Raw genomic sequence first — 26,499 nt, 5'->3', positions numbered from 1 at the left:
AACAGAGTTATAAAATAAAAAAAAGCTGTGCTACTGCCAATTTCACAGTACAAACTCTTTTACTTATAATAGAAAGTTTATGCTATAGATACATGTATACCCAGAGCGTCTCCATCATTCAACTGAACTTGAAGAGACAAAAGCATTTTTTTTAAACCTAATTTACGGAAATATTCACATACAATTGTATCAAGCAAATATTATTAACACAAAAATGCAAACTCTGAACAAACTTGAGATGCACACTGCAAGGTCCCTTCAAAGGGTTTTGATACCTTTTTGTAGAACAGGTTTCTGGCCATGACATGAACCCCTACTCACTGTGAATAAAGATGTATGTCATATAATTTACCTGTAGAAGTTTCGGTTTCATTAGTCGACAAAATTTTGAAGATGAAAAAAAGTAAAAATCACACAGCAATGTTTTCAGAAGGGTCGCGTAAACACGTTGTACATTCTACAATCTTTTTCGCCTCATGAGACAAAACTTCTTTTCATGAAATTGTTTCAACACTTCTAAAAAACTACAGCACCTCAGCAAGTAATATTTTAAAGGCAGTGGACACTATTGGTAATTACTCAAAATAATTATTAGCATAAAACCTTACTTGGTTCAGAGTAATGGGGAGAGGTTGATGGTATAAAACATCGTGACAAATGGCTCCCTCTACAGTAACATAGTTTTCGAGAAAGAAGTAATTTTCCATTAATTTGATTTTGAGACCTCAGATTTAGAATTTGAGGTCTCGAATTCAAGCATCTGAAAGCACACAACCTTGTGTGACAAGGGTGTTTTTTTCTTGTATTAATATCTCGCTCTTTTGCCGCCTGATTGAGCTCAAATTTTCACAAGTTTGTTATTTTATGCGTATGTTGAGATACACCAAGTGAGAAGACTAGTCTTTGAGAATTACCAATAGTGTCCAGTGTCTTTAAGGGAAGTGTTCTACCATCATTATCTACAAACTGTGTAAGTTTAATGTAAATCTGTGGACTTTTTTGTTTTGTGTTGTACAAAAAGTACCCAAACCATTTAAGCAGAGGGAGGGAAGGGAACAAAGAAGCAGAAGAATCTATTATTTAAAGAGGGTTATGTATAGTGTTGTAACCAGGGTGGGTGGTGCCTGGTGGGCCTGCCCAGAACTAACAATTTTCGCCCAGCACAGATTTCCCCCATTGCACTTCAGCAATGATGGCCCCATATCTAATCATGAATAATGTTGTTGAACCCCTAACCCTTAACCCTTGGTGGACTGAATTTTTATTTAGAGCCCACCACTAAAATTGGTCTCTACAACACCGATTATGTAGTAAACAGCATTTCAAAAGACTCTCCCACTGTCTTCACTGCAGAAATATACTAGCAATTATTATTAGACAGCCCTAAACTCACACTTCCTCCATGTCAAGTGGTGTCCTCGGACACTTACTCAGTTTTTATTTTATTTTTTATTATAAACAGAATAGAGTGAGAGTCAACTCTGTCTAACAACAGATACGTTACTGAGAGTCTAACTTGATAAAGAATTGCTGCAGGCAATGTGGGTATGCACAAAGGCCATGCAAACCAAACAATAACTACCAAATGAATACAGACCCCAATAACCAAATCAAAACCAAGTGAAAGAGAATGTGGGTATTAAATAACTAGATACATGTACTAGAAAAAAGTACAATTCACATTCAATGTTGCGTGATTTTAAAAACCTCTTCAGTTATCTGGGTATTAAAACAGGAAGAAATGCCTTAGGTCCTACTTTGGGGAAGAAACAGACTGCACTGACTAAGAAAAGTATGGTAGACATTTGTTTCTTTTTCGTAATCCTAGGCTTGAAAACATTTATTTTTTCTATTTGTTGTGCTTTTCTTTGGAAGAAATTCAAAAACTATTTACACAAAAAGAATTTAAAACCATTCATTTAACTGCTGACCCTTACAAAACCTCATCCTCCATGTTAACTTGTTGTAATTGCCAACTGTTTTGTCATCAGAACTCTACACATCAGAGTCAAAAGCAACATTTCCAAAGACAGTTCCCAGCCCCCCCCCCCAATCTTACCAGCTAGTACTCCATGTAGACTATAAATATATTGGCAACTCTTTTGGACAACCTCTGACACCAATTCCCTGTGAAGTATCTGATTTTTTGTGCGGGTATACATACTTAAAAAAAGAAAGTCAATTCTGTTCTGACCACAGATACGTTACCAATGGGTCGGACCTGGTATTGCTGAGGGCAATGTTGAGTATGCACAAAAGGGCTTATTTTAGCGAGTCCCGTGCAGCAAAGACAACTATTGTAGGATGGATCAATACCAACGAAGAGGAATCACAACAAACTTGAATCAACACATAGTGAAATTGCCAGCCGGCTGGGACCGTGGCGTAAAACTTCTCGGCCGTGAGTAATTTGACACTATTCGATTTGTATAAGACCTGCTACATGACGACCAGACACACGGAGCATCGACTGCCAATGAAATTTGTCGGGTTTTTAATATAGAAGGAAAAAGAAAACAGAACTAGCCAGGGGAGCAGTGTGCTCAGATACCATTTTATTGACAGGTGGAAATGGTTGGAGTTGATTAATTGATTCTGAACACTTTGAAGGAAAAATGTTTCTCCAATGAACAACAGACAGTCTCATTGTTACGGGCTTGTTAAATTTGTCTTCTTTTTATTATTATTTTTAAAGTGGTCACGGCAAATTTTCTGAGAACTGTAGGAGGAGGTGTTAAAATTACACAACGGAGAAACCATCTCCAAGGATGTCCCGCCCAATATCATGGGGGAAAAATTTCATAGACTCCTCAGATGAAAAAAAAGAATATTTCAGGAATTACTACCAGTCTGAAGAGGGTATTTTTGCACAGATTTGAAAGGGAAAGTATACCTTTGGTTTTTGGACCTGTTTTGGTTGTTTTTAATCCTATGTTAATATAGATATATACAATAAAACTTACTTTAAAAATTTTCAATTAAAAAGGTTATTTTTTCAGATATCGCGGATAATCTGGAGCGATAATGTCCAAGTAATCAGAAAACACAACCTAAGAGTCATTACCGTCAGTATTTCTTTCACTTTCACAACACACTTGTTTACCTGATCAACAAACTTGATCAGTTTTCCATGGCAATGTTATAAAAAAAGAAGAAGAGGAAATCAGCCGTACTTAGGCAATACTTCCCTTGGTCTCAGAAGGAAATCCCAGGGTCCTAACTATGTGAAGATGTCAAGGTTGGAGGCCCGATCTCTCTTCCTTGTTTACTACTGACTCGTCTTTATCTCAGCCAAAAGTATTTCCTTCATTTGCAAAACAACAACAACAACTTACTACTGTTTGATAACACACAGCTATTATTATTATTATTATTAGGTTTTTTTTTTTTTTTGAGGGGGGGGGGAGGATTTTAAGGTAGGCACAGCTGTGGTATATGGCAAACACCATCAGTAAATGTGTTTGAAAAAATAATACCAAATAATGACTGAGACACAAATGATTTATTCCTTAAGACTGTATTGGAGATCATATGGATGCTGTTTTTCCTCAATTGATACTTTTTCTAATGTGCTGGTCTTAAAGGTGATGGGTACTTTTTGTACGACACATGTCCACAGATGTCCACAGATTTACTGTATTGGTTTACAAGGTGATGTGGCGGAATATGCTGCCGATCAGACCAGGAACACCGGGGCGAAACCCTTCTCTTTTAGATAAGTGCACTGGGTTCTAACTTCTTTTACATGCATTACACAACACACAGGACCTACGACTTTACATCCCATCCGAAAGACGCAGAAATAATGTTTGTCTGTGTCTTGCTTAAGGACACAAGTGTCACCACTCCTGAACCCACACTCTGCTGATCAGAAACACCAGAGCTTGAGTCCGGTGCTCTTATCCGCTTGGCCACGACATGCCATAAGATCAAAATTATCCGAGGTACATCAATGATTTCATTTCAACTGCTTGGCAACCCCTTGAGTTGTAGATTCCAAAGAACTTTTGGTAAAAGCAACCTCAGTACTAGCGAAGTAAATGTAACAAAAACATGACTACTTCATATCTGACGAAATAACAGCTATTATATATATAATAATATTTTGTTCACCGAGCAGACATTAACAACACAAAATTTCTCATCTCCGCATTCAAATGGGAAATAATAAAAACTACAATAAATGCACTAAAATAATAGCGTTCAAACTACCTCTGGCTACCAGGCAATCTCGCTGGTCTAGTTGGTGTGACACTGCTCTATAATTGCAACGTTTGTGGGTTCGAATCCCACCACAAAAATATGCCTATGATTATTTTTCATAGAGCTCAGGAAAGTACTCCATAAAATGGCCAAACGTGTTAGCTCGCGACATAAAAGGAAAAACATGCAATTTCGAGGCATTTTTGTGTGGATCCTTATATTCTACTAGTAAATAACTTTCTAACCATAATTATGCCTTTCATACCAACGGTTTCAAACGCTTGTTAAAGACCAACTCGCCCGTTCCAAGGCATTGTGTCCCTTTCATATTCTTTATCCTTGATCTAAATTAGTATCAGTTCTACTAATTTTGATTGTATTGTAAGATCCAAATACAACAATTTTTTTTAACAACTTACATTTCCGTCACACAGTTCCTGAATGGTCTTGCCTTCTTGGCTCATCAAGTACTTCACCTGGAACAGCTTCCCATCGAAGAGCCTCCACGGCAGGATGTTACTAACCTTTAAAGGGAAATTACAGGCACTGTTGGTTTTCTCTATCATTCCTATGCCATTCACGAACAGTGTTGCAAGCTGTACACCTCTTGGATCAACTCGTGGAACCTGGGGCAAAAAAAAGGCAGAACCTTTCTGTCAACGTGTTTTACGAGCAATGAAAGTATATATGATTTGAGGCATTGCATGGTGAGGTATCAATATTTATTTGGTTTGCGGTATTGTGTGTATCTACTTGCCAGGTAGAAAACTGTGTTTCTACATTCTACTACCGCGGAGTAGATTTATCGGATTGTTTAGGAGACTTCTCAGTTCTGAAAAGGAATGTCCTGCTTTTTAACTACTTCCTGGGCAGAGGGTATAGAAAATTGGCCTGTATGAAAGTATACTCATCAAAACAGTGAGATGGTTGATGAAACAATCAGCTGGCTAAATAAGGATCTTCATATTCTAAATGATGTACTTAACCATTATTATTTAATAAGAATAATAATAAACAGTGCTTATATAGCGCTATTCCAAAACAGGCATGATCACAGCGCTTTAACAAAATTAAATCCTTACGGAAATGTTTTTTGATATTCCATATAGCCCCATGGATACTCTTTGTATGAACAAGCAAACTAACGAGTGAGCTGGCATTGCTTGCTGTGGAATTCTGCCCTTTATGCAGCACTGTAAGAACAGAAGTGAATAAAAGAATGTAATTTACTTCGTTCAAAGAAAAATACTGAATTTTCTGCCTACAAGGCAAACTAAAAAAAAAATCTGAATTCAGATAAAAGTCTGAAATTTCTCTACCCTGGGCCCAATTTCATATAGCCGCTCAAAAGCAGAAAATAATGCTTAAACATTTTCTGCTAAGCATAAATGAGCAGTATACCAGTCACAAATTGTTTATGTGACATGGCAGTTTGGCCAGTCACCTCGTTCTCATAACCTCATAATTTTGTTGTGCTTAGCTTCTTTTTTGTGCTTTAAGTAGCTTTATGAAATTGGCCCCTGATACATTTTACAAAAGCTTGTCAGTGGTTATTTCACTCACTTTCAAACTCTTAAACACTGCATGATCCCTTGGGGAGTAGACGACCTGGGCTAGAAAAGCATCCACGTCACTCTCTTGCAGGAACCTAGGCGTGGCTTCATTAAGAAGGTAGTGTAGCACCAAGCATATGGGGAGATAGTGTGGAGGGAGGCTAGACACCAGACCAGGCTCCATCTGACAGTGCATGCAGGTCAGAAAAGCATGCAACTTCAATGGCCCCATGTTTGGCGCCAGCCATAGGTCCTCCATTGTTGGCGTGCCCCCTGATGACGTTGAAAGAATAAAGATACTTTCAAGACGAGATAATAGGAGGAGAGTGAAAAAGACGTACAACTGATAAATTGCAGAGGGTTTAGTACCGGTATACTTTTCAGGCTATTTATTTTAATCACAGCTTTTCTGACTTTTCCAAGGGCAAACAAAAAAATCGGAAATCAGACTAAAGAAGGAAGAATTGTCTCATGACTTTAAAGTCACCTGGAAGTGGTATTTGTCAAAGTAAAGCTTTTGTCACTAAAATATGTGTTTTGATGAGTGGAATATGAATAAACAATAAACTAAGGTTTAATTTGTTTCCATGTTTTTTACAAATTTGAAAAAAAGCCCGACCCAAGAGGACGCTGTTAGTGACGTCAATCGAGGCGTGATGAATCGCATGCAGTGCCAACTAAAACCATGCCCTCAAAGTTGAAACAATACCTGATTTTTTTGTTACGTCTTTCAGGTACCTTCTTCGACTTTGAAAATTGTTGGGATGGCGTCAATCATGTTTTAGAAAAGAACTTTTCTCTTCATGTCAAAATGTGTAGTGTATTCCGGATTCTCGAAGCACGACAGCTCGAAGTGTTTGCTGCACAGCGCTGGACAATACGTCGGACCGGCCTACTTTGCAAACTGACCCCATCTTTAGTTGTTTTGCTGCATCCAGCAGCAATACACCTGGTCGACATTGCCGGAAAAATGCAAGAAAAAAACTTTTTTGAAACGTACAAACTCATGACTAGGACTTGAATGTACTTGCACGTACATGTGTTCGATGGTCGATCAAGGCAAAGTCTTCCTCGATTGACGTCACAAAAGGGGTAGGCGGTGTCACCCCCACACAACTTTATTTGGGTTTTTTTAAACATATAAATCGTTTAAAACAATTACTCAAAAAATTATTTTATTGTTCAGAAACATACTCTAATGTTTGAAGAAAAAACAAAATTATATTTCCACGTGACTTTAACTCAATTCAATTCAATTCAATTCAACTCAATGCACATTTATTTTTGATGTTGACAATGACACTTACTCATACAGTTGAAACAAATAACAATGAGAATAATTAAGAAGAGATGTGTGCCACATAATTAAAAAAATAAATCATACAGAAATTACAAAGATAATATTGAGTGTAATATGCAAACCAACATGCAAGGAAAAAAAGTTAAGCATTACTGCTTTTAAAGGCACTGGACACTATTGGTAATTACTCAAAATAATTGTTAGCCAAAACGGAGAGTAAGAGCTGTTGATAGTTTTTGAGAAAGAAGTAATTTCTCAGTAAAATATTTGAACTGATTTCAAGACCTACGCGTGAGGTCTCGAAATCAAGCATCTGAAAGCACACAACTTTGTGTGACAAGGGTGTTTTTTCTTCCAATATTATCTCGCAACTTCGACGACCAATTGAGTTAAATTTTTCACAGGTTTGTTATTTTACGCATATGTTGAGATACACCAAGTGAGAAGACTGGTCTTTGACAATGTACCAATAGTGTCCAGTGTCTTTGAATACCCACCTGGCATATCTAGTGGTTCAGCTTCAACTATCTCAGGTTCCAATGCCATGCAGTGATGAGTGGATGGACACCATTCCTTCACTGCATTGACGCCAACCACCAAACTTGATTTAGACCTACCCAGAGGTTCTACAGCTTTGGGACCAGCAACTTCGTCTCTGTGAACTTGAACCCCTACACCTAGGAGAAGCCCAAATACACGTTTCCGAAGCGGCTTATACACCAACCCGCAAGTCGGCATGATCTCGTTATTGTAGTCTTCAATGTTTGTGCTGATCATTAAGGAATGCGTAGCAAGGACTTTTAAGACGCTCGTCCACAGTTCACATTTCACATGCTTCTCCCTTAAAACCTTGAACAATTCGGGGTCAATAAGGCACTGTAACTCTTCTTCAACGACAGTGCATGTGTAACGGCGCACTACGTGGTCCATTAAACCCCACATGGAGGGTTGCTCTCGAAACACGTGTTTCTCTAGCTCCACGATAACTTCAGGGGTTAAAACTCTGATGTTCCAGCCTGACAGATATTTTGCCAAAGCTGGTACCAGATCGGAATATCGTGGCGTTCGTCCCTGCTCGACGGGTGTATTTGTGATCTCACAATGGAAGGGCAACAACTCCTTCTGTGGAATCAAATCATTGCCCATCAGACAAGCGACGAGGGTAAGGTGGACTGGATGCAACCCGAGCTCGTCGCATAGTCTCAATCTGTCGTACATCTTCACCTCGAGGTTCCTCTTGAACCTCAGAGTGTTCAAGGAGAAATAGTTCTGGATATCATAAATAAGAAAGTCAGAATCTTGGCCAAGCACACCGAATGCCCCCGTCTTCTTGTAGTAGTCAAAAACTGCTGCGTCTCCATCGATGAGTGAGTTGTAGACAGTCGCACCAAGAGTCTTGAGTGCTACGCGTAAATATCTGCCCAAGCCTGGAGGAGCGTGATAAAAATTAGGACCAGGATGTCTAGCGTTCTCAGTCTCTCTGATAAATTTAAACATCTTAGACATTTTCTCACGTTCATCATTTCTTCTCTCAATCCACACAGGATACTTAGCTTTTTCCACAACACCATCAAAAATGAACACCAGATTGATTTCAGCTCTTTTGAAGGTATCTAATAAGCATCGTACCTCTTCAATGAACTCAGCCCACTGACCACCAAAAACCCATGGCATGAAGGGTGTGTAAAGTTTACAGTAAAGTCCCATAGCATCTACAACAAGAACTGGAGTCTTGCCTTTACATTTCTGAAACTCCTTAGCTAGTGCTTTGAGGTCTACATCAATTAAGCCACCTGGGCACCACCTCTCAACGTAGCTCTGTAAGCCTCCAACTCCCATAATTTTGAAGTGAACTTTTGATGGAGTTTGCAATTCTGTTGCTCATCACTCTTTTGAAAACTGCAAAAGAAGGACAGAGAAAATAACTCTTTAACGCTAGGTTGTCACTGGGGGCACTATGTGGACTGGGTTTTTCAGTCCCTACTGGGAGTGGGTTTTCGTCTCTGGATTCCCTGGTTTTCCTCCCACATCTAAAACTGAAATTTCTTCAATGTCTTCTCAACTTTTCCATGTGCTGAAAAGGCTTGCCAAGTATTATCATAGATGTAGATAGTCCAGTCAGAGGATTAGCATTGAGCTAAGGATCGGAGGGACTCTGGAGTGGGGGCCCTACATTTAACTGTACATCAGCCATGAAACAAAAAAGCTAAATACAAATTGCCATTTTTAAATTGAATGAAGACTCTCTAAATCATCTTAAGGATTCCGGTATACTATTGTAAGGTATTATATTGCAGGAACTATAGTACAATACTATTATAAATCCTATTGGAATCGTTACCAATTATTGTCCGACAAGTTCTGGATTTGAATCCCTTCTGGTGCAATTTTTTTTCTCGAATTGGCAGCAAAAGCTACATCCATAGGGAGTAGGACTGTGCAAAGGGTGTTGCTACTTGGACGTTGGCGCATGATCACACGACAAGCTAGCCCTACACCTGTGTGATGGCCAACTCGAAACTCAAATCAAAGGATTTAAACTCGAATCCAAGGATTTGAGTTTGGAGTTGGCCACACAGGTGGGGCTAACGTCCGACGAGCCAGCCATAGCCTCCAATTCACACAGAATAAGATACAGAGAAGACAATGAAGACATTTCAGTTTTAGAAGTGGGAGGAAAACACATACACTGTAACAGGGAAAACCCACGCAGCCAGGTGTAGGGACTGAAAAACCCAATCCAAATACAACCAACCAAGCCTTTGGTCTGGGCTCGAACCAGGCCGGGGTCTTAACACAGAAACACAGGTTGACACTTAATGAGGGATAGAGAGAAACCCCCGAGCCTTTCTGGTTCCTGTTCTAGTGAAATATTGCCTGATATGCACTATGCAGGTGACTGAGCAGCAAGGTTTACATAAAGTGGAGCAAAGTAGGTAAGTGGACCCTCTGATCAGATGATGTTACCCATCCCATGTCCATCACATACATAACAAAGGCAACCCCACATTTTATAATATTACACTAGCGGGATGCCGCGCTTCGCACGGCACCCCGCTAGATGATGAAAATCCTTTACACAAATATTTCGAAATGTAATGTGGGTGAGGGCGTTATAAGCCTCTCTTAATATTTATGCATGGCGTCATCATTCTAACCAAAAATGAAGCTATTGCGCATGTCTGCCACTACTTGCAGTGGCTGCGCCCACCTCGTTTTGAGTTAGACGACGTACCTTGTGCATACTTCTAGAAACTATAAGGCTCCCCCGTGAGCCTTATAGTGGTCTAATATTTTGGGCCTCCTTAACGCTATACGCTTTTCAAATCAGCCTTGATAGGTGAAAGTTTTACGACCGTTAGCCAGCAATAACTAAAGTTTCCTTTGTACTACACTACCAAAACTTTCCACACACACTCAATATACATTCATAATGCTTGCATTTCCTTTTTGGTGAGTGAAATTAAAAAACATCTTCAAAAAATGACATTTTCTGCTCGGTACTCACTGTTGTTTTTCTGCAGCATCGCACCAACCTACTTCATGTAGGTCGACGAACTGCCGAGCCGCGGCCGAGTCGAACTGTGAGAGGGTGTTACAAGGCAGTGCAGCAGTGCGTGGGTGCAGTCCGTTTACAATACCCGCCGTTCACACATAAGGCTTGCACGCACTGTTCCAGCCATATTGGATTTGGGATTTTGAGGCATTATGGGACATTTTTGAGCTTGGCATAGAGCAAATTCGAGCTCAGCACCCCTCAATACCCCTATAAAACTTGTATGCCATAAATTAACACAATTTGCCTTCAGGGTTGATTTTTTTTTTAAAGTTTACCCAGTCTATCTTGGGCCCTTTACTTATTCATCGCGATCACGTCCCACGATACTAGCGTTGTTACAGCACTAAATAAAGCGAGTTTTCGTAACATGCTGTGTGCCAAAATCTAATCTATCTACTGTTTTTTTTACCACCGCTGTTTTGGGTTTTTTTTCGGGGGGGGGGGGGGGGTAAGAGCGTAGGCCTCTTTTTAGTTTATTCTCATCTGAATTTGTCCTGTAAACTGGTCAATAGGCTGCGCTTTACGGGAGCACTAAACGCGGACGTGAACGTCAATAAGTGAATTGTTTATTGTCACTTTGGGCTTATTGCATCTCGCGAAATTTTAACGACACAATTTCTGGCCGTTCATGTTCACGCTGCTCTAGGAACAAACATCCATGCATCCCATATCTCTGGAACCCTACGTCGTACAAACTAAATAAAAACGGTAAATTCGTCCTCACTCCTTAATTTTCTCTAACTTATTTCACTTTCAGAAAGCATGTCAAGTTATTTTTAGGGTTTGTTACGTCCAGTTTGGGTCAATTTTGTAATATACAAACTCCTCAAAATGTACCACATTCAGCCGCATCGGAGGGCTCTTTTGTTAACATTATCTCCAGTAACAAACCCGACGGGCCTATTCCTAAAGTAGGCTACAAAATGGATTTGGCAAAATGTACATTCTGAGACCTGACCGACACACTGCTCTAACCAATTTTGTGAATGGACTTATTCAAAAGGAAACTTAATGTCGTTTTGCTCCACAACTTTGACCAAATGCAAAGTTCTTTTTTTACAGCTTCACAACAGCCTTTTACGTACGTGTATAAGTTTCACAAACTTCCGTGATGGGGTAAACTCTGAAACTGCAACACTATACCTTCATGAACAAACCGTATTCTAAAACTGGCAAAAAGAATCAGAATGTATACACTCTCTTCTTGTAAATAATTTGTTCTATAAAAATAGTGTCCAAAGTTTAAAAACAGCAAGATACGTTTTGCATCAATAGTGCAGTGTCCGTATGGAGATTTATTGTAAGTCCGAGTCGCCACCCACTTTCAACCTAAAGTGGTCCCACGGCGACCTCCTTCACCAAGCAACAGGTGGCCTGTCTCAAAACCAGACATCACACCACTCACAATACACTGACCAGAATGTAAGGAGGTTGAGCTCGATTTCACATGCTTACTTTATTTGTGTAAGCCCCCCACCCCAAAATGTTATTAATAGACACCTTTCAGGCTCCTTCCAACCTATAGCCCTACCCAATATTTCCAAATTATAAAGCTTCCGTTTGATCCCATCCGCCTTGTCCATAATTCCCATGCCGTTTGGAAGTGACTGCTTTTTTTAATAAATATTCTCCATTTAAATTTAATATTTTCAACAAATGAGTCACCTGTCAGAAAGGGTTTCTAGGAAGTCTGGTAACAACATCGACCAGTGGTTGACACATGGTCGCCTGCGAAACATCAATCTGTGAGTTACTTCATTCATTCAATGCAAATTCGTGAGATTTGTTTCGGTTTTGTCCTGCCACCCAGCCTCTTGGACCCTGCGGCTGCGCGGCAATGAATGAACCAATCCGGAGAACCATGCTTAGTACAACACGAAAGTAACCCGACCAAAAAGGGCGGATCGAATGGCAGGTGGGCGGGCAAGGGGCAATGAGTGAACCAATCCGGAGAACCATCTGCAAAACACTGTCCAATGAGTCACATGTCAGAAAGATTTCTAGGAAGTCTGGTAACAACATCGACCAGTGGTTGACACACAGTCGCCGCCCAAACTTCCTCCAATCAGACGACTCGTAAGAGGGAGTTTGGGTCAGGGTTTTGTAGACTTGCAACCCGACGTCTAAAAAGACACAAACGTGTTGAATTCCACACACACAACCGTGTTCATTTCCACAAGAATGCCATGCCACTGGACCTTCTAATTTCAATCCAAGATGGCGCGGGTTACGCTTTTAATAGTATAGATTTACAAACCTTTTGTTTAATTTTAAAACTGTTCAACCTTTCCAGACAGGTATGAGCTAAACTAAGTTAGGAACGGCAGTCGGATACGGAATGTAAGCCTAGTATTATTATATAGCTACAACAAGTGCCAAAGTTATCGTAATTTTAACCTTATTTTTTAGAGAAATTACTTACCCTGCACTTCTTATTTTTGAAAACTGACATTGCACACTAGTTCGGGAATTCCCCTTGCTCCCCGTGTCCCTTTCAGTCAGAATACAGCGCAATTCGAAAATAAGCCTGGGTACCATTCATTCATACCTACGCCCTCTTTTGGCTAGAAAAAAACAGTGCCCTCGGTAATGAGAGACGACCGCACAATCTCTCTGAGAAGTTGAGCAGAAATACTGCTTGGCAAATCTGTGCTTAGTCAGGCACCAGTCACAAAAATGAAAACAATGAAATTTGAGCTGGTGGCCTGTTTCTGCTAAGCAATACTATTATGTGCTTAGAACGTTTTTGTGCTTACAGCCTTCATGAAATAATTGGGCCCATGTCGCGCTAACAATACACACAGCCCAATGTATCAATGACAATGGGTCCACATGTTGTCTGAAAAAAGAGTATGAAAAACTATGTTCCCTAGTAACTTCCATTCCAAACTGTTCGTCACTGAGCCTGTTTCAATTTTCACAAAATGATTTAATCTTTATACGTTCGTAGAGCAACGAGGAGCTCCATCTCGCCGCAATAGCGATATATGCAAAGGTGGAGTGGATGGAAGACAACACGGGCATTTCCAAATTAGAATACATAGAATAAATTGATAAGAGGCAAAATACTCAAAATCCAGAGAAAAAATATTACAATATTAATTACTGCTTCCATGCAATAGAGCTCTTTTATTATTATATAGACCATTTAGATCTATGCACTCTGTGAACTCGGTCGCAACCCACAGTTAGATTCGATCCCGAAATCCAACTTGTTTAAAAGGAACACGTTGCCTTGGATCGGACGAGTTGGTCTATAAAAAGCGTTTGTATCCGTTTGTTTTAAAATGCATATGATTGGAAAGATGTTTTACAAGTACAACACTATGATCCACACAAATTTGCCTCGAAACTTGTGTGGTTTTCCTGTTACTTTGCGAACTAACATGGTCGGCCATTTATGGGAGTCAAAAATTTGACTCGCAATGGCCGACCGTGTTAGTCGACGAGGTAAAAGGAAAACCGTGCAATTTCGAGGCATGTTTGTGTAGATCATTGTATTCTACTTTTACAACATCTTTCCACCCATATGCATTTTATAAAACAGGCCCGCGAGAGCAATTTTTTGCCAAGGGGTGCTGGATTTTCCAGAGACTCGGCGAGCGCGGTATGCGAAGCCAATACGGCGTGGGGTCCGGGCCCGCTTAAGGGCCCCGGAATTTTGTTAGTCCTAGATGCTCTGTCGTGCATTCTGAGCCATTATTTGGCACTTAAATGTATCTTTTTGAGGTAGGATATTACTGACAATTATAAAAAATAATAACCCCACAATGCATTTCATTAAACACAAACACAAAGGCACTATTTTATGTTTTACAAAAGTTGTTCTTTTGTTTTAACAGCATCGACAGCTATGTTCCAACAAACCAGGGGCGTCAATCCGTCTTGCAAAATTGGGGGGGGGGGGGGGGCATAACATTTCGGCGTGGGGTCCGGGCCCGCTTAAGGGACCCGGGATTTTTTTAAGGCCGTAGATGCTCTCTGGTGCAATCTAGGGAGTCTGAGAGGTGATAATGACCCCCTCTCAGATGTTGGAATTTAATGCCTATTTCAAGGTATGATATGCACCTATTTTTGCTATCATGGTTACTGTACCTAAAAACAATAAAAATTATAGATTCGTGATATCATATTGTTTCTGCATTATAATACTCAGCCGGCGTTTCATCCCTAACATCACCAGCATCGTCAAAGACAAGACATTTTAGGGGAGGGGTGGGTTCGGGTGGGGATTGGTGGGTTGGGGTGGGGTTGGTGAGTGTGGTTAAATCTATTAAAGATGGAGCATCCCTGCTATACAGCGGAACGCGAAGCCCTTTGCGGCCTTGGGTCCGGGCCCGCGTAAGGGCCCGGGACAATTTTGCATTCTAGATGCTCTGTAATGCAATCTTAGGCCAAAAAGTAAAGTAAACAAAAGTAAATGTTCTAATAATACTATAGAGTTGTATAATAATGTTTGAATGTTTTAAATTGTTTTGTTTCACCTGTCTTGAATAAGTTGAAGAGAACTGTCTCACATGACAATAGCCGTACCTGGATAATTATGGCATCTTGGCCCAATTTCATAGAGCTGCTAAGCACGAAAATTTGCTTAGCATGAAATTCCTTCCTTGATAAAAACAGGATTACCAACCAAGTTTCCATTTGTTGTATATTGCTTGTTTGCTTACCCTGAAAATCACGTGGAAATTTGGTTGGTGATTCTGTGTTTATCAAGGCAAAAATGTCATGCTATTTAGTAAATTTTCGTGCTTAGCAGCTCTATGAAATTGAGCCCTGGTGGCACCTGCCCTTAATCTCATACCAATCACGCCACCCCGCACCTGGTCACAGGTAAACAGCACGGTGTCGGTCCTTTTGAAATCAGACCGAACCGTACCAGTAACTAAAGTTTTCCCGCCGAACCCCCCCCCCCCCCCCCCTCCCCCCCCCCCCCCCGATCAAAACAACCTTTACCCAACAACAGTTTTATATACCGGTACTCTACCTGGCACTGCACTACCTTTGCTATACGGCTCACTCACACAATACAGAAGTCGCACTTTGACCAGGGCGGTAAATCCTCGCAATCTTTCTGATGACTGCATTTTTGGCGGGCCACTGTGTGATATGACAATAGCGCACAAAAGTTACCTCTTGGGGCGTAAAACGTGGCGCGTGGCTCGGGCTGAGCGAGTAGCAGGTGTGCACACACCTGTCGTTTTAGTCAATGAAAAGGCTCTCACCTGAAGGGCGTCATACCTTTACATGGTAAATCATCCGGAGAGATTTGTTTGAAGGGCTCTCTTTCAGAATATTTGTTTGCAGTTTATGTAGAGCCATCAATGAAAATCCATAGAGCAGCAAGGTGACCGTGACCAATAATGCTACAGCAAGACCGTGGCCAGACCATGTACGACCTGGAATTGCTCATCCCTTCACCGTAGACGGTCCTCTTTTATACACACACAAACATCACCTTGAAAGTTTATACCTGCCTTTATTCCTTTGAACAAACTCAGTATTCATGAAAACATATTGTCTACTATAAAACCATTACATAAAAAGGTAGCTCACGTTCCCGTTGATATTAAAGCTACGGTCAAAGTTCACAATTTTTGGCGCGAATGATCTCCTTTACCCAGGGACAGATTATATTGGTGGCACGCGAGTTTAATCAAAGGTTGCATAATGGATTATTTCTCCTCCAGATTTACAATGATCCACGCTTGACAGGAGGATTTGCAAACAATGTGATTTATGGTACCTAGATTCAGCCAAATGGAGGAACAAAATAAATTGTTTTTTTCCTCGATGGTTATGCAGCATAAAGGTAATAGGCCTAGGTAAGGTGAAGAGTTTTCGTATACCCACAAAACCAAACGAGTATAGGACCTTTAAAAGTTGTACATTAAAATGTAAACTGATGGTGATAAAGTATGGACACATTTTTTGATTGAAGTCTTACCAACTAATTACTTTTGAAAAGATTTGAATAATGGATACCAACAATGCAATCAATCTCATACTGCAAAAGGAATTATTATATAGGCGTTATATGGTGCGAACCATGAATTTTCTTGTTTACATTTTGTTTAAATCCATTTCGAATCGTTTCAAAGGAAATAAGTTTGTAAGAGTTCAATCAAAAATTGGTCCATACTTTATCAGTTTCCATTTTAATTCAAATATACGTATGTGTGTACAATTATATGTCTTTTCTTTGTGAATTATACGACAAATCCCCCGACTTCGAAAGAATAGAATTTTGAAAGTTTAGCGAATATGAAGAGTAGTTTGTTTTGACCCGAGGTAACATTAAAAATACTTTCAAATTATTGATGAATTTATCGAACACGATAATCAGAATTGTATTTTTGTTCATTGAAAATGTCAACGAATTGACCCGAGGAGGAACAGCCTTGGAAGTCGCAAGAGTCTACAATTAATTTCCTTCATTCTTTATTAAAGTATAATAAGATACAGAACATGCGGTCCATAATCATAGGCCTATGACACAAGACGTGCACTAACAATGTTATCGTAAAAATAATCTTTGAATTCATACCATTCAACAGCACCATATCTTTTGTGAAGAGCGGCACACACAAATAGTTTTCTGCCTTACAATTTTCAGTCTTACTTGCGGATTATCCTTTCAGAGTGTTGTGCGCCCTCAAGGCCCAAGTGTCTGCCAGGATCTACACGAGACATCGACCAATGACCCTCACCCCCCCCCCCCCCTCGTCTCTCAAAATGACCCATCTATACATGAAGTTTAAGACCGCGTCTGTGGCTGGACCACACGTATATCAGATCATTTCAATGGAATTAAAATAATAATTCAGTTTACATATTGTTACAAACTAACTATTGACGTTTTCAATAGAAAGTGGTTTCTTGGATCGAGCATTGTGTATACGAGGAGCATTGAGGACCATCAGGGGAGTGGGAGAGGGGCACACAACCATACAAGAAGTGGTACAAAACTATACCCTGAATTCCTTAACGATCTATACATTGATTTTACTCCGGATCCATCGTTGATTAAACACATGATATGCCTACATTTAATCTTAGACCAATTAAAATAAAATTTAGGATGAACTCGAAGGCCCGTTTACAAAAACTATAAGGAAGGTCACTGCAAAAAGGGAATTTGAACAATCTTACGGACATGCGGCTCAAAAATTTCAAGAAAGGGGTGACAAATTTAGCTAAAAACTTGTCCATAAAACCACGTGCACACACTCCAAACACAATATACTTTTAGCGTTGAAATCTACACCGTACCAGCGGCACAAAGCCAGTTTAGTCATGTTAGAGTCGCTTCACACAGCGGTGTCATTTTAACGCCCCAGTTTTTGGCAGGACACCATCTTCATGCGTTCCTTTGGTCTTTGTTAGCTCATGTATAAAGTCAAAGGATTTGCTCTTGGCTTTGTAAAGTCGGATGTATGTAACGCTGCTTGCTTTGTTGGTTGGCTACCCGCCTGCGTTGGAATGCTGAGTGATTAGGAGTTTATATCGAAATCCCCAAACAGGTGACACTGCCAACTTGTGTCTTTGTGGAAACTCTCCAAAATCTCACCACGGGGTCGCGTGGGTTCACGATTACCATGGCAACTGGCCCCTAAAAAACGCGTCTGTAAATTTGCCACCGCAGTGATAAATCTAGACGCTGTTTTTTTCCTCCTTCTCTACTCTCGACGACCGGAGACTCAATGGAGTTGGCCCCGGCACGAGTGCGGCAACCCACCCCACGTGGTGGCACGCGCCAAAAGAGCATGCCGAAACAGTTGATCTCTGGACATGTAGCTATATGATTTATGGTACACACTTTATTATCATGACAGGCATTATGATTCCTTTGATATAAACGAGCGGGCATCACCTTGGCACCCTTTCGTTTCAAACCAACCATCGTGACCTGGGACCTATATAGCGCAGTGATTAATGTTGGTGTCAATATTAAACACCTTTCATACACAAATAGCGTTTCATATTATTCTTTTCAGAACTTGAACAGTTTGACATTACTCAATGCCTCGCCTTTAATACAAGGACTCTCCTTTTCAGCTTTTGAGATATGGTGGACCCTATAATAGAAAGTGCACTGGTTTGGTTTGGGTGTATCAGGGAGGGGATATAGACAAATAAACCCAAACCTAATGGTCTCACAGTGCCGTGTAAAATGGCTTATTCCGGTAGACCTACATGAACATAGGCCTGCATCATATAGTACAACAACCGTGGTGTGCTACGTGACCATTTTGTGATATCTGTGTGCACTCTTATCAAGATATGGGATTGTGGGTACATCTACGAAGCAAATTCATATCGAATTGTGCCTACTTTATACACAATATTTAAATAACATATTGACAATAATGTTGTCATGATTGTGTATGTTCTTTGAACGTTCCCGTTACGTTTGTTTACGTTTCGAGGCTCTGGAACACTGATAATTGATTCAGACGTACCCGATTCGTTATTTTGGACGTAAGCTATCTATAGTACTGTTTGCACTGTTGGTACTCAGATTTGTTATTTTATACATATGTCGGGATACATCTAAGTGAGAATACTGGTCTGTGGCAATTACCAAACTAGTGCCTTTAACTTCGACAATTCATAATTCTTCAACTATCCCACCAAAGTAGTCTTAACATCTGCTCTTTCCTGATGTCTATAACTATTCCAAGCAACAATCAGTTACCATAAATCACGACACTTTTAAACTCATAAATTTACATACAAATTTCAGACAATTATTTCCCAATCACACGGAGAAAATGCCTTTTTATGGAATTGTCTTCTAGCATGCGGAAGTTACAATAATCACACGCAGTTTAAACTCTAATCGGTTAAATTAACAACTTTTTGTCCCCTGATAAGGAGACCGTGGGAAAGACACTTTCAATGGTGTGCTTTTTAATGTGTAAAAACACTGGATACTTCCTGCGATAAAGATGGTGAGATAGGGGAATTTTAATTGCGCCATGTCAGAACATTTTAGAAACGGTCATTAAAGGCACTGCACACCTTTTGGTAAATTGTCAAAGATCATGTATTCCCACTTGGTGTATCTCAACATATGCATAAAATAACAAACCTGTGGAAACTTGGACTTAATTGCCCATTAATTAAAGTTGCAAGAGAATAGTGAAAGAAAAAAACACTCTTGTTGTGTTTAAAGGCAGTGGACACTGTTGGTAATTACTCAAAATAATTATTAGCATAACCCCTTACTTGGTAACGAATAATGGGGAGCTATTGGTAGTATAAAACATTGTGAGGACGGCTCCCTCTGAAGTAACGTAGTTTTTGAGAAAGAAGTTATTTCCCACGAACTTGATTTCGAGACCTCAGATCTAGAATTTGAGGTCTCGAAATCAAGCATCTGAAAGCGCACAACTTCGTGTGACAAGGGTGTTTTTGCTTTCATTGTTATTTCGCAACTTTGACGACCAATTGAGCTCAAGTTTTCACAGGTTTGTTGTTTTATATAGATATATTGAGATACACCAAGTTAGAAGACTTGTCTTAGACAATGACCAAATGTGTTCAATGTCTTTAAGATGCCTAATAAACGGCCCGACTGAGGTCTTTTATTATTTGAGTGAGAAATAATAACTGCTTTTTCAAAAACTCACAATGTTTTATAATATCATAGAAAGAACGTGTGAACACCTTCTTTAAGGCCTATTGAATTATATCAACATGCTAATTGTTTGCTTGTTCTATCACATCAATGACAGTGTGATTAATGACGTTGACGTTTAATGACAACTAGAGAATTTGGTTGAACTTGAACCAGCTTTGTAAATGGAAAATTAATAATGTTGTTGTAATAATTATTTGAAGATTACTCGTCTCATGGTGGTTGGCTTTTACAGTATAGGCCTACAACTTTGCCCATGATTCCAACTTAGCATTATAGGCCTACATTGAACCCAAGCCTAATTTGAAGAATGCTGGTATATGCCTCATACTGAAACCGATGCAGGATTCTCTGTCGTTATTCCAATTATCAAAAAAAAACAATTGTCAAAATGAGGGTAGAAATGTCAAGTTGGGGTCCCGTTTAAACGGGTCATGTAAAGGGTGTTCATGTCGATAAAGCTACGGGTTAATACGGCAACAGTCAAGCTCAAAATATCAGCTGTTGTTGGCAGATAGAGGGCAGTGGCAGTCAACCCGAACGAACAGGCAAAACGAAGAAGAATTTTACACCATTTTTGGTCCTGATGCTCGCACCATAGAGTAGTCATTATTACAAAACAATATACAGGCATGATGGTTGATGATGAGTTGAGTTGTCAACCACCGGTTCTCTTCAGAACCAACGAGATTTATACACAAAATCATGGTGCTACCGCAAACCTCACCTATACTTCCATCATGCAAAGTTTCAAATCCTACTTTGTAGGTTGATGTTGTAACTGTAAAACTCAAGTAAAAAGCCACACAAGTCCAGATTGTTCAAGTACATGTAGTATTTTTTGTACACAAAACACACTGTCCATAATATTAAATTAAACTTAAACACTGCTTGAAGATAATGATGGTAGAAAGCTCCTCCTAAAATATTACTTGATGGGGTGCTGTCGTTTTTGATAAACAGTGTCGAGTCACGAAAATAATTTTCTCCTCAGGAGATGAACGTTATTTGTTAGCAAGTACAACGTATTCCACGACTCTCCTGAACACATTGCTCTGTGATTTTCACCTTGTTCTCAAAAACTTGACCAATGATGAAGCTGAAATTATACATGTAACAAATTATATTACATAGGTCTAAATATTCATTCACAGTGAGTAGGGATTCATGCCATGGCCAAAACAACATGATTAAATAAAAATGTTTATAAACCCTTGGCAAAAACCAAGTTTGACCCTTCATCGGGATATCATGAAAACAACTTGTAAACACACCAATCCCCATAGGAGCTCATCGCGTCGTCGAATTATTTTTAATCGAATTATTTCAATGACTTCCTGTATGGTGCAGATACGGGAAAAGGGCCGCGCGTAAATACCATAAACACTGTGACAGAAAACTCGACCGGGATATCACCCTACGTTGTGGTATTATAGTTCACGGTTTTTGCCTCTACAAGTGGATGATAAACTGGCCTTGGACGGTCTGCCAGTTGCTGATAACACCAGTGGTTGCAAAGAACCACCTGTGGGAAGTTGGTGAAGAAGAAAAAAGGGAACCCCAGGTTTGACACTCGCTGGGCTGAGCTCAACACATTGACACCCGGTTTATTTATTAATAAACTTTAAGACGGATCTCAGTATGGTGGTATATTACCAAGTACATCCTGTAGAATACGTTTTAAACAGGAATATATGTCAACGATTATACCACGGGGGAACAGAGATCAAAGATAATACGGAAGTACACGTCACGTATATACAGGGTGGTTGAAATTATGACTTGGTATACAAGTCATTTTGTGACTTCAGCCTACATTATTTAGTAATATGAATATTATATATATAGATATATGACTTGTATTTAAAAAGTCGTTGTCATAGATATTACTTAATTGGCCGTATAGTTTTCTATTTCATAATTATAGGATATTTAGCTTTTGGTATATGCACCAACAGTGTTGGTTTTTTAGTCACGAAATTATTAGCCCCAAAAGAGCTTCATATCAAGGAGTTGCATGTGAACATGACATGGTGGTTTAGCTGGTAACCAATAGTCTGGTAATATTTAATGCTAAGTTACTTTTTCGTGCGTAAGCAGCTTGAAATGAGGCCCAGGTCTATACACGATAGGTTATTGCCATGCTAATACTAAGCTCATTTTAATTCAATTTTCCTGCACGTGACATTAATTCGTAGCAACTTGAACGAGCGCAAAACAAAAGCCTTTCAATTGGACACATCATTAACAAAGGATTAAGCTTATAGAGTCAAGATAAAGCATTTTTATTGGTTGTTCGCCCGTGGCGGGTTTAGCCCATTAATAAAAAAGAAGACTGTAGAGAAATATACGGAATTTGAAAATGTTATAATAACAAAAGTTTCAACCCCAATGCCAAGAGCAATACAGCATCACGTGACATCCATGAATAATAAAAAACAGCTTAAGTCGGGCCTCTGGCTTTTGCTAAAGCTGGCTAGAATTATAGACCTATCGGGCAGACATATAGGGCTACCGACGCATGATCAGAAACTGAGGCAGCCATCTTAGGTTGGTGCCATCCTCACCCCGGTGCCCAGACGTCTTTGAATTGCAGCAACGTTAACTACCTGTTAAGGGGCTGTTGGGACCGGGTTTTTAATGTTTGGTTCTTAAATGAACCAAACTGTTTCTAGCATAAGCATTTTAATATAATGACAGCTTCCATCGGCCTAATGCATGTATTTTTAATATGAGTTGGTCTCAACATTAGCCTTTTTGAGGTTTGGTGGCCACAGGAGTGCACTGTATCAGGTAGATTTACCCAAACCTTACAGATAGTATAGTATTGTGTCCACCACATCTCAAAATTCTCATGTGGCCCATGGGGGGGGGGGGGTGACAAACACCCAACCCCACCCCCCTCCCCAGTCCACACTGAGGAGTGGCAACATCCCTGGGGAGTCCAACCACCAACAAAGGATTCTAGTTCTAACCACAGAGACATCCTATTTTTCATTCAACAATGCGGCACGCGAGTGCCCCATCAAATTAATATTCATCCTGTATGCACCCGCCGCGAAGGATTAAGGGACCATTGTCCGGAATTATTGACACTCCGGACATGGTGATGTTCCGGCTGCGTCCCCCCTTTGTCACCCGGTTTGGTTGCTCTCTCAAAAAAGAGAGACTAAGGTAGTTCCGATCACATCATGTACACACTATTTTTTAATATTATGTACCAGGCGCCTGTAGCCTCCTTTTTACGGGCAGACAATAAAACAAACCCTTCAAATTGTTTTCAAGGGAACTGTTTTTATTGTTGTTTGTCACAAGGTCTTTGGTATCTATTATAATGAACAGTGTCCACCACGTGGCCCTGTGATACCACACGTACAACACGAGGGCAACTCACTGGTGAATTATATATTGAGTCAGCGGATGTTATAGAGATGGGATAAACAAATTACAAAAACTCACCATTAAGGGAATAATTTGTTAACTCATAAAGTATATAACAGCAAATCATGTAGGTTATAACGATCCTTTTGAGGCCCAACCCCAACTCAAAAGTAGAAACGTGTTCCTGACCAAAAATACAAATTGTTTTTTTTTCTTCACAAAGGGTACGGTCAGATTCAAAGTATACATGTGTGTAGTAAAAGCAACCCGTACAGACTTGACGATTGCATTGTTACCGCAAGCAAGGTTACCAGTTGAATTGATGTAAAACAATGAACAGTTACCGTAGTTTACAATTAGGAACCTAACTGCACCAACAAATCATAAGAAAAACCGACCAAGGTTTGATAGTTATTTCCTCTCTGGGAAATACAAAATAATTATAAAAGAAGAAGTAAGTTTAAAGTTGATAATTATTAGACCATTCACATCAGACAACAGATGGACAACAAGAATAATGGATTGGCAACCAAGGACATGTAAAAGAGGTAGACATTGAAGAAGATTGAGAGATTACATGTATATGCAGGAACAACATGGACCCGAACTCTAAGCCCTGGACGAACACAGCCTAAATGATGATTTGGATTGGACTCACAAGTTTCAATGTGTTTATTCATTGACACTAAGCATCTAAAGACAAACAATTTGACCTTCTCATAACTCATGTACAGAAGGCAAAAGGCCTAATTATTTTAAGATCTTTGTCCGAATCACAGACGTTTCTGTTCCTTCTGGAGCTATAGCCCAACATTATGGGCAATTACTACATGACCAACTACTAACAGGCCATCTGTAGAGCGAAGACCTTCCAAATTTGTGTTAAACATTTCGCCACTTTGTTAGTGCTACACACTTTGACAAAGAACATGTAAAGACATACAAAACATTAGCCTAACATCTGCGAGTATAATAACGATTCCTTATTATTCTCTGTTGTTCGCATTTAGTTAACATACATGATGGACATGTATAATCTTTCGCCAAATATGATTAACCGGAAGAAAAAAAAGTCAAAGAAGAAAACAAGAAGACCGTCAAAGGAACAAAAGTTTATTCTTCGTATGAATACGGTGCGTTTTGTGAATACTGCGTAAGGTATCGACCTGTCAACACGACGACAGAGTGGCACGCGCCAGATGGCCCCATTATGCACGTCTTATTGGCCAGTTACGTAACTGGCGAATTTGTAAAATCTGCCGATTAACAAACAAGCAAGGAAGCTGTATTTGGCAAACTGCATGCTGTATATACCACGTGTCTCTACGTCTTTTGTAAGCGTGTTCGCGTGCCCAATATTAGTTTAGGCATTCATTAATGTAATGAAATAAAATTTGTTTGGTTAAGACATGTTTATTACACAGCAACAGTGAATTTTACAGCGATGGTTTTAAGTTTTATTTGGGACCGGCAAACAGGAAAACAAAGACCCATAATAACACCGTATACATATCCATATTGGGCCGTGGATACAGGTGAATAAAACCACGCCATGCATACAATCGATTTGTAGCAACTGCAGGAATTTACAATGTATGCTTCAAATCGATCTTAATCAATAATTGATTCATTTAGTTCAACATACCTCAACAAAATGACGAAGATATAAATATATTCCATCTTATAAAAGGTACGTTGACATAATGTTTAAGGAAACTAAAACCCTGACAATGGACGACCCCCAGACCACCTTGAGACAAAATGATTGTCCAAACGGTCTGAGCAGCTGACCGAGTGTACCAAGATCATCACGTTCAAGAAACTGGTTACGGATCAAAACTGTTTGGACACTATCACAAATCATGATTGACACGAGCTACTATCCTACTTAATCAGAGTTAAATTTCCGTCTTAAAGAACGTCTAGAATAAGATGTTATTGAATGTTAAACCACCTCTACAGATGATTGTAGTGTAAACAAGACCAACCTGAGATCCAGTAAGGCTTATTTCGAATCATGCTCAGAGTTCAGATGGTGTGTTTATTCCATCGTGGTTTACCATCACAGTTTACTTCTGCCCTTTTCGAAGCCATGGCTTCGGCTTGGGATTCGGATGCAGGCTCCGTCCTCTCGCCTAAAGCCCTGAACACATATACGAAGAGCATGTGCAATTGTCAAAACAACTGCGGGGCCAAGCTAACCCGAGCCGAATCTGGAGCCAAAGCCGTGGTTTCGAAAAGGGTCATAATACAGTTAAGTTTATAACCAATGCGTTGAGAAACACTGGTTCCATGGAAACTGTTGTGCAGATCTCAATGGTACTCACGACACTCCGGGTTTTTCCCCCAATTTTTTCACTTTCAATGAGAGTGGTACAGGTGATAGTTATTTGTTTTATTTTATAGTTAATAATTAGTGGTGGCGAATTGTTGCGTTTGGTGAATGAGTGAGATGGTGGTTGACTTTGCCTCACCCTTGATCTCAAGGGTGATGGCGCGACTGTGTTGGGGGAGGGGCACGTGGCAAAGACCCTTCTCAAGATGGTAGGCGGCTTTACTGGTACCGTATTCCTTCAGTTCCTCGCTACCAATACCTGAGGCTATGGGGAAAAGCTTCAGGATAAAGTTTAACTTTGTGTCAGCAACGAACAATATCCAATAAAGATGTCGCGCGTGTGCGATTATCGGCTTACGGATTCGAAGCGTAAACCAACTTTTTTTCCTCCCCTGAAAGACCAACTAAAATACTATCCAGGATTTCCCCCTCTGAAATAAAACCCATTTATTACGTGAAAGGGGGGCTTGAGTGCGATGCGGCGGCCCTCTGACAAAGAGCCAAGGGGAATGATTGGGATAGGGC

The 26,499-nt window shown here is 39.9% G+C and overlaps 1 protein-coding gene across 4 annotated transcripts in view; it reads right to left on the bottom strand.

Moving 5' to 3' along the window:
- The window catches only part of LOC117299092 (constitutive coactivator of peroxisome proliferator-activated receptor gamma-like), a 30,773-nt gene extending 5,091 nt beyond the window's left edge, over window positions 1-25,682 (bottom strand). The window contains exons 1-4 of one of the 4 annotated variants that reach the window (XM_033782538.1): window positions 25,628-25,682; window positions 7,554-8,955; window positions 5,767-6,029; window positions 4,623-4,829 (exon numbers count right to left, since the gene is read on the bottom strand). In XM_033782538.1, the coding sequence (XP_033638429.1) occupies window positions 4,623-4,829; window positions 5,767-6,029; window positions 7,554-8,895 (1,812 nt within the window). In that variant the 5' untranslated portion in view covers window positions 8,896-8,955; window positions 25,628-25,682. Of the gene's footprint in view, window positions 1-4,622; window positions 4,830-5,766; window positions 6,030-7,553; window positions 8,956-10,564; window positions 10,601-12,280; window positions 12,324-13,037; window positions 13,084-25,627 lie in introns of those variants that run through there. The other 3 variants (XM_033782520.1, XM_033782531.1, XM_033782547.1) reach the window with 3 other exon arrangements.
- Between the last annotated feature and the right edge of the window lie 817 nt (window positions 25,683-26,499).

Source organism: Asterias rubens, chromosome 1, assembly GCF_902459465.1.
Source record: "Asterias rubens chromosome 1, eAstRub1.3, whole genome shotgun sequence".
Classification (NCBI taxonomy): domain Eukaryota; kingdom Metazoa; phylum Echinodermata; class Asteroidea; order Forcipulatida; family Asteriidae; genus Asterias; species Asterias rubens.
The sequence above is the reverse complement of the archived record's forward strand: the minus strand, read 5'-3'. Positions and strand labels throughout refer to the sequence as shown.